The following is an 8,622-nucleotide window of genomic DNA, read 5'->3' on the forward strand; positions in this document are numbered from 1 at the left end:
GATGGGAATCAGACCTTCAGCTGTGGAAAGTTCCCCAAACAAAGTATTTCCTCTTCATGTCAAAGCTGAGTAGAAACTAGCAGATGCAGACACGTTATCATGATGTAAAGATTAGGGATGTCCTGGTGAGATATTAACGTTACTAACAATTACTGGGAGGAAACATTGCTGTTTAAAGACTGTTTGGTTTGTTGAGACCACAAAGGAAAATCCATGTCACCGTGGCGATCCGCGGTGGAGGCTGGATCAGTGGAACGTCCAACCAGTTTCACTGTGGTGGCAGTTATACTGGGAGAAACTACAGAATGTTTGGTTAATTTCCTGCTACACATAAAACATGACTTTTTACCCAGGGGACGACACAATTAATATGCGATTCTTTGGGGGCAAGAACCGGAAAAAAAAAAGAAACGCGACAGATGCAATCGAATACATAAACCCCAGCTCAATATGTTTATGTTCATGCAAAATCAGTTCTCCATCCTGAAGCTGCACAAGGTGAAAGTGGAAAATAAAAACTTCCTTTTCAAAGGAAGAGACCTCCAGCAGAGCCGGACATCTACCTGGACAGGACAGGACTGAGACACCCCCTCTGGGAAGGAAAAATAAAATGTTGTCAAGATAATAAGTTCTTTCAGCCATGAGACCCTGAACAAGACCAAAAGCTCAAGGAAACTAACTCAGTCCTGGTACTGTGGTTCTCATTGCTGCACCCAGATAATGTTTGGACTCATTTGTCCGGTTACAGGACCCAGTCTCTCCTGCATGTTTGATTAGTTTGGACAGGTCAGCAAGACCAGCTCCAGCACTACATGCAAGCCAAGTCTGTGTCAGACTGAAAAGCCGTCTTCATTATTTTTACATCACCTCTAATTTCACACACACAAAGGGTGAAAAGGACATTTGATTTAACAACACGCTTTAACCCCCGAGCACTCACACTTCTTCACTAACAAAGAACCTGGGATTCCTTCCTTCTTTGTTTCGATCTGAAACTCCGTCTCTGTGCCTGATTTAAAGGAAAAATTATGCTATCAGGGACTAGTGAACAACATAAAAAGGAAATAAAGCGAGGCTTTCATGCTACACTTAGCTTTGCATGACGATTGCAAGCAGAGGGAAACAGCTAAAGGCACATGATGCTGGCCTGGACTTGGTTAAAGAGACTGAACTATTTAGGAAGAAGACATAGCTCTATGTCTGCTGAACAGCTGGGATCGCTCAAGTCTGCTGTGGCATCCCTAAAGGAGGGTTGGAGGGGGTAGGGTAGGACTACAGGGATTCCTCTAAGGGCTGGGATGTGCTTGCTGTTAGCAACGCGTCCACGTAGGTATCATGGCTGCTACTGTTCCTAGCATATGTTTGGCACGTGGGCCACTCACGATGACACAAAGTAATGTCACACGTGCTTGAGTTGCAGTATTGACTTGTACACTAGAGGTGCTCATGCAAACAAAAGCATGGACATGACCGATCCGAAGTAAAAACGGTGGATAGTTTTGAAGACCGTCTATTGGACCTTGTCCGCAACTACCTGCCTCTGTATGATGTATGTGTGTACAGTGACAAACACTCATGCCTTAACAGATGGCAGCAGATTGGAAGCGTTTGGGGGGTTGAGGACCCGGAAATATAATGTAACCGCAGATTGACCTTTTCACTGTTTCAAAGTCCAAGTGCTATGTACTCCCCCTAGTGGTGACCTCCAGTACTGAGCATTTTGGCTGTATCATGCTTCTGTTGTCTGCAGCTAGTATTTACACAAACATAGTGGAACGTTGAGTTTACGCTCGCGATCACAGCAAGTATCCCAGCCCAGATACACAGACGAAGAAACTGGTTCACAGTACATAAAGCTAACATAGGAAGATAAAACCAAAGTGGATGGCTCTCCTTCAGTGATGAAAGTCCAGACTTTTAACTCATAAAACTCTTGAAAATACTCATAAAAACAAATAAATAAAACATCTGTAGCTAGACTTGTAGATGGTAGACAGACAATGGAAGCTTTGTAGAAGCTGTGACTCCAACAAGTTAGACCATGTAGCCACCATGTTTTCAATGGTTTGATGGTTTAATAACAGGTATTTAATCCTTGTAGGTGACTTCTCAGGTCATTAGAGGCAAGACAAGTTTATTTCTACATCACATTTCATGTCCAAGACAATTCAAAGTGCTTTACATAAAACAGCATTACATATGGTGGAAGAAAGCATTCAGAAGTAGTAAAAGGCAGCCAAACAAAAAGCAAAAATCACAATAAAATCATAAATTACACTAAAATATTTAAAAGCAGATCAGTTAAAAGTCAGCATGCAGAAAGCATGAGAACAGAAATGATTAACCTGGATTTAAAGTGTCTGCGTTTGGTAAAAGTTTCATCTCCACTGCAGCAGAACAGCTAAATGCTGCTTCTCGATGTTTAGTCTGGACCATGGCCTGGCCTCTGGTCTGGACCCTGGCCTGGACCCAAGTCTGGACTCTGGTCTGGACCCAAGCCTGGACTCTGGTCTGGACTCTGGCTTGGACTCTGGTCTGGACTCTGGTATGGACTCTGGCCTGGACTCTGATGTGGACTCTGGTCTGGACTCTGGTCTGGACTCTGGTATAGCCTCTGGTCTGGACTCTGGTAGAGACTCTGGCCTGGATCTGGTCTGGACCCTGGTCTGGACTCTGGCCTGGACTCTGGTGTGGACCCTGGCCTGGACGCTGGTCTGGACTCTGGAATAGACTCTGGCCTGGATCTGGTCTGGACCCTGGTCTGGACTCTGGCCTGGACTCTGGTCTGGACCCTGGCCTGGACTCTGGATCTCAGAGCTCTGCTTGGTCTATATACTCTGAACGTATCACAGATAGATTCTGGTCCTCAACCGTTCTGGGATGTAAACAATCAGAAGGGTTTAAAATCTGTTCTGGGACTTGAAACCAGTAATAACTGGAAACCAGTGTAAAGATTTCTTTTCTAAACTTCAGTCCTAATTAAAACAAGCAAATATTCAAGTTATTTTAACCCTTTAAATGCCAATTTAATCACATGATGTTGCCATTTTTATGAACAATCACAACAAAAATAAGTTTTTTGTTTACATATTTTTTTTTTATAAATAGCTCATTTTATGCCCCCCCCCCAAAAAAAAACAACAAAAAAAAAGAAAAAACAAAAAACAAAAACAAGAAACAGTGACATCATCACAATGTCATTTAAAGGGTTAAAATAATTAGAATATTCATTTTGATTTGGACTGAAGCTGAGTTAGCAAAACAGCATAGAAAAAATATTATTCTGTAGTGTTTTTATGGCAGTTTTTAGCCACGACTCCCAAGATTACATATGATGGTAATCACACCCCCACCTTGATGACTGGGTGGTTATTGTGTGACGTAGACGGGTCGTCCTGCAGCATCTTCTACATGTAAAGCTGGAAAGCTGTCAGAATCTTCAGAAATACAGAAGATAAAATGGTTTTTGGTGGATCCTTCTAACGGCTGTGACAAAGCACCAACAAGTTCAGCCTTTCTCACAATGCCAGTTTCAATATGGCGGGAGTTTTCACTCTGTTGTTCATGCGATAAAAAAATATGTGTTAAAAAATGTACTAATTGCATAGATTAATCTCTTTGCATTGAGGCATTAAATTTGACAGCATAATAAAAACCCCAATTTTATTTGCTAAATGTAAAGTTCTTTTAGAGAAACATTTTCTTTTTAAACAATCATCCCATATGAGGAAATACAGCCAGGATGAAAACAGTGACCAAAAATTAAAGGAAAACTTACTGGAGAAGACACAATTAATTTAATTTTATTGTCTATTTGACAGGAACAATGCACATCTGCACATCTGCACACAAAGCTCACCTGCATCTGCAGTCTCTGGACAGGTAAACAAGCATCAGTAAATACAGAACAGAAAAACAGGACATTATATTAAACAGCTGACAAACAATTTAAAAAAACAAAAACAGATAAACACACACACACACACACATCCGTTAGTGGAAGTAATTTCTCATATGAGAAAAATCGGTGATCAGTGTGATGGTTGCATCCAGAGTGACCCTTTTCCATCTGTTTATCTGAGACTCCCAGTAAGTATGACACAGGTTAACTGGTTAACTGGTGAGTTACTCTAATGTTCATTAATACAACTTCACCTTTATTATCCCAGAGGAACCTCCTGGGAATCATCCTGGTGTTTAAAGACCCTCACTTATTGTTATAATGCACTCCACACACGTCATACAGGAGGATGTTTGTGGTGTGACTGCGCCATCTAGTGGTGGTTTGTGATAAAGGTTCCAACTCAGTTAAAAAAGGATCTGGCCACATGAGGCTGTTCCTAAACCCTTCAGGACTGCTTCCAGAGCAGATTGCGAGATTCATTGATCTGCAGAGTCTGTCATGGGATATGTAAACAAACAAATACATAGATGATGTGACTATAGTGAAAGCCATAACGGGGCAACTAAAACCTTTGGCTGACTGGAGAGGTTCACACCCTGCTTAAGGCCAGCGACGCAGCTTTTAGAGCAGGGGACACTGCTGCATACAGCCTGGCTCAGAAGAACCTGTCCAGGTGTATTAGAGAAGCCAAGAGGACGTACAGTCAGAAACTGAACTGCTCCTTCATGGACACTAAAACCCAGAGGCTGCTGCGTCTTCAACACCATAACTGGAAATAGGCCCCGCCCCCACCGATAACTCACAAAGACCCTACTCTCCCTATTTCTATACACACTTTGGGGTGGCTGACCGCCATAACAATAAGACACGGGCATCCCCACCACCCACCACTGAGCCAGCAAGTCAAGGTGACAGCCACCCAAATAAGGAGTGTCTTCTCCAGACTCAGTCCATGGAGGGCAGCCGGACCTGACATGGAGTCTGCAGAACTCCACCCTCATACCTGTGCCAAACCAAACCCTACCTGCTTTAATGATGACCAATCCATCAGTCATCCTGGAGCAACAGTCTCAACATGCTTTGACAGGATTGTTTAGAGCACACGGAGGTCCAGATCCCTGCAGACTTAGACCACCAAACACTCAACTGTTCCGCACCTCACCCTGTCCCACCCTTCGAGGGTAAAAACATATATGCCAGCCTCCCCTTCATTGACTTCCCCTCAGCTTTCATCCCATCATTCCAACACAACTGCTGGAAAAGCTGAGACTGCTGGGAGTGGACTTAGAGTGTACTGGGCTTGGGAATGGACTGGGAACAGCTTCTAATGTCTTAAACAACCATGTGTAAAGACACATCCGTGGTTGTGGAGAAGATGTTAGTCTGTTCCAGAAGGGTCAGATCATCAGCATCAAGCAGAGAAAACATCTCAGGAGAAGCAGAAACTACTAGAACTGGATTCAGAACTGTCCAACCATCATTAAAAACTGGAAGGATGGTGGGGAACCATCGTCTTCCATGAAGAAATGTGGTCAGAAAAACATCCTGAATGATGGTGATCGTGATCACTTCAACGTTTGGTGGAACCAGATGGAAGAAAAACAGCAGTAGAGCTCAGGACGATGTTTAATAGTGAAAGTTAGAACATTTCCACATGAACAATGTGAATGAACTCAATGGACTGAACAGCTGTGTAGCCATGAGAAAACCACTAATCAGTGAGGCTAACTGGAGTAAAAGGCTTCAGGAGCATAAAGAATGGACTCTGGAGCCATGGAGGAAGGTTTATGTGTTCTGATGAGTCCAGATTTACCCTTTTCCAGAGTGATGGAGGATCAGGGTAAGAAGAGAGGAGGGTGAAGGGATGCAGCCATCATGTCTAGTGCTATTGTACAAGCCTGTAGAGGCAATCTATGATCTGGGTTTGCTGCAGGTGGTCAGGTCTAGGTTCTGGTCTAGATTCAGGTCCAGCAACATTATGTGACCACAGAATGAGGTCAGCTGATTCCTGAATATCCTGACTTAGCAGGTTATTCCATCTTCCGTGATGGCATAGTGCCAGGATTCTCCTTTAGCCAGGTAGTGGAGTTTCTATTATTTTATCTTTTGCGCCTTAATATTATTTATGTTATGGCCATGCCAGGAGAATGCAGATTACTTTTTATGTTCACCAGTACATATGAAAAATGACAGTTTTTTTCCATTCAAAGGCTCCTTCACGGCAAGATTAGACTGAAAACGTGAGAATCCACACGTTAACAAGCTAAAGCAGCTAGCTTGATCTGTTAATGAGCCAAATTTTAAGAATACAGAAATAAAAAAAAACGATCTTTTAAAATGTAATTCTTGCCATTTATATATTATTTAGATTTAATTTATATTTAGAATTTCTATTTTATGCCATTTTTTAGATTTTATTTAATTTTGGTTATACAACTTATATTCTATATTGATTTATATTTTACTATTCATATATTTTTTACAAAGATTTACATTTTTATTTTGTTTTGATATATATTTTACATTTTTATTTATATCACTTATGTTAACATATTTGTATTAATTTACAATTTAAATTAGAATTTTTAAATGTATGCATTTTATTTACAAGATAAAATTTGTGTAAATATTTTCCTTCATTAATGAAAAACTGTTTCCAGGGTTGTGTACTCCTGCAGTTTAACCAGCTACTGCTGAAACTACTGAATTTTAGTCAGATCTGTACAAACTGTTTCAGCTGCTAGAATTAATCCAACAACGTAGAAAATGAGTTTAATCTTTACTCAACACAAAGAAGTTTCCTCCCACTTTACATGGAGTCCACTGGTTATTATGACGTACATGCTCGGCACTTCATGCCCATTTAAACCAGCTAGTCAGGTTTAATCCAGGCCTAAACTCCCTGTCTACCATTTTTGCCACGTATTAAGATTAAAACCACTGATGCTGAAAACTTGTTCACCCTCAACAAGGCAGCTAACGGAAAGAGCCAAGAAACCGAAACAGATGGCCAATAAGAACTTTATTTTTAAAACACTGCTTTAAACATGAATCCCACAAAAACCACAAAAACTGCAGCACCAGAAAAAAGAAAAAAAAAAAAAAAAAAAGAAAAAAAAAAAAAAGCTTCTTTGAAGCCACTGTAATACCCCAGGTGAGTAAATGAAAGCTCAACCATAAAATTTTTTTAAAGGTGTTCTAATCTACAGACATTTAACCACCGACACAGACTTCATCCTGAAATGGCACAACTTCCAGAGCACTTCCGGTTATACAGTCTTCTGCTGGCCCTTCTTTCCAATCAGAGACTTGTGAATGTGGGGAATCACACCTGGAACAAAGAGCATTAGTCTCAGAAAGGTGTAAAGGCAGCTTCATCTTACAGTCTCATCCAAGACTGGCAAATCCTCACGCAGTTCATACACCTAAGGATGAATGGATAAAGCTCATTTCTGCACTGTAACCAGGCCCTTACCTCCACCAGCGATGGTGGCCTTGATGAGAGAATCCAGCTCTTCATCTCCTCTGATGGCGAGCTGCAAGTGGCGTGGGGTAATTCGCTTCACTTTAAGATCCTTTGATGCATTTCCTGCCAACTCCAGAACCTGACAGAAGCATTAAATGTGAGTACATGGCTGGATCTCTAACGACCACATGAAAGATCTGGCTGATCTGGTACCTCGGCGGTGAGATATTCGAGAATCGCCGCGCTGTACACCGCTGCGGTGGCCCCCACTCTGCCGTGGCTGGTGGTCCTCGACTTCAGATGTCTGTGGATACGACCCACTGGGAACTGCAACGACATGGAATGATGCCATGAGCTCGAAACAAGGGGTTCATTGACCAGTAAAGGACACGATCTCCAGAAAATAGCCTTTTAGTTGAATGAATGAAATTGGACAAACCTGCAGTCCTGCTCTCTGTGAGCGCGAAATAGCCTTAGTTTTGGTCTTCCCGGAGTCTTTACCAGCCTTACCACCGGCCTGGAAAACACGAACACGGTCAGTGGAGTGCAGAAACTGAGTCGAGTCTTAACGCACAACAACATCTTTAAAGTCGTTCTTGCTTCCCACCCTTCAGTCTCAAGCTAAGGTAGCTTTTATAGAAGGTGGTCATAGCGATAAATTCAGTAGCATGCTAAGCTAATACAACAGCTAATACTAGCAGCTAACCGCTTCGTTTTAATGAAAATTTTAATACTTTCATGTAGCAGCTTATCAACACAATTATAATGCCTTTCGCCCACATAACAAATTATACTTACCATTTTATCCAATTGACAAATATTACTTTCACCACTACACACACACAAAAACACTCGTCTAAACGTAAATTTGCTGCTGCTGCTAGCACCGCAGCGTCTATGGTCCTGCGTTTATAGTCACTCAGTATCCGGGTAACTGCTGGATATGCGCTAGCCAATTGTGTGTTACCATTGCGTTCGTCATAGCAACGTTCAACCAATGAAAGATAAGACACTCCTTTTTGCAAAAGATGTAATCAACTTCCGTGCCAAGTGCTTTTGGGTAAAGTAGTTCGGAGCTTTGGATAATAATTTCAACATTTCACAATTTAGGTAGATAAATAAAACAAGTTAAGGTTGTCCTTTGCAGAGTATAAATAGTTCTGTTTGGTTTATAAAAACATGATAATCTTATGATGGCAGTGTTTAAAGAAAATACATAAGCAGCTTTTGTTTGGAAAAACTTCTCTCGTGA

General features: G+C 41.6%; 1 protein-coding gene across 1 annotated transcript; it reads right to left on the reverse strand.

Annotated features, from left to right (window-relative positions):
- Window positions 1-6,664: 6,664 nt before the first annotated feature.
- Window positions 6,665-8,310, reverse strand: LOC121640819 (histone H2A.Z). Its single transcript, XM_041986701.1, has 5 exons — window positions 8,169-8,310; window positions 7,810-7,887; window positions 7,584-7,697; window positions 7,380-7,509; window positions 6,665-7,235 (listed from the first exon to the last, which is right to left on the reverse strand). The coding sequence occupies exons 1-5, from the start codon at window positions 8,169-8,171 to the stop codon at window positions 7,174-7,176; spliced, it is 387 nt and encodes a 128-aa protein (XP_041842635.1). The 5' UTR covers window positions 8,172-8,310; the 3' UTR covers window positions 6,665-7,173.
- Between the last annotated feature and the right edge of the window lie 312 nt (window positions 8,311-8,622).

This window comes from Melanotaenia boesemani, chromosome 5, assembly GCF_017639745.1.
Source record: "Melanotaenia boesemani isolate fMelBoe1 chromosome 5, fMelBoe1.pri, whole genome shotgun sequence".
Taxonomy (NCBI): domain Eukaryota; kingdom Metazoa; phylum Chordata; class Actinopteri; order Atheriniformes; family Melanotaeniidae; genus Melanotaenia; species Melanotaenia boesemani.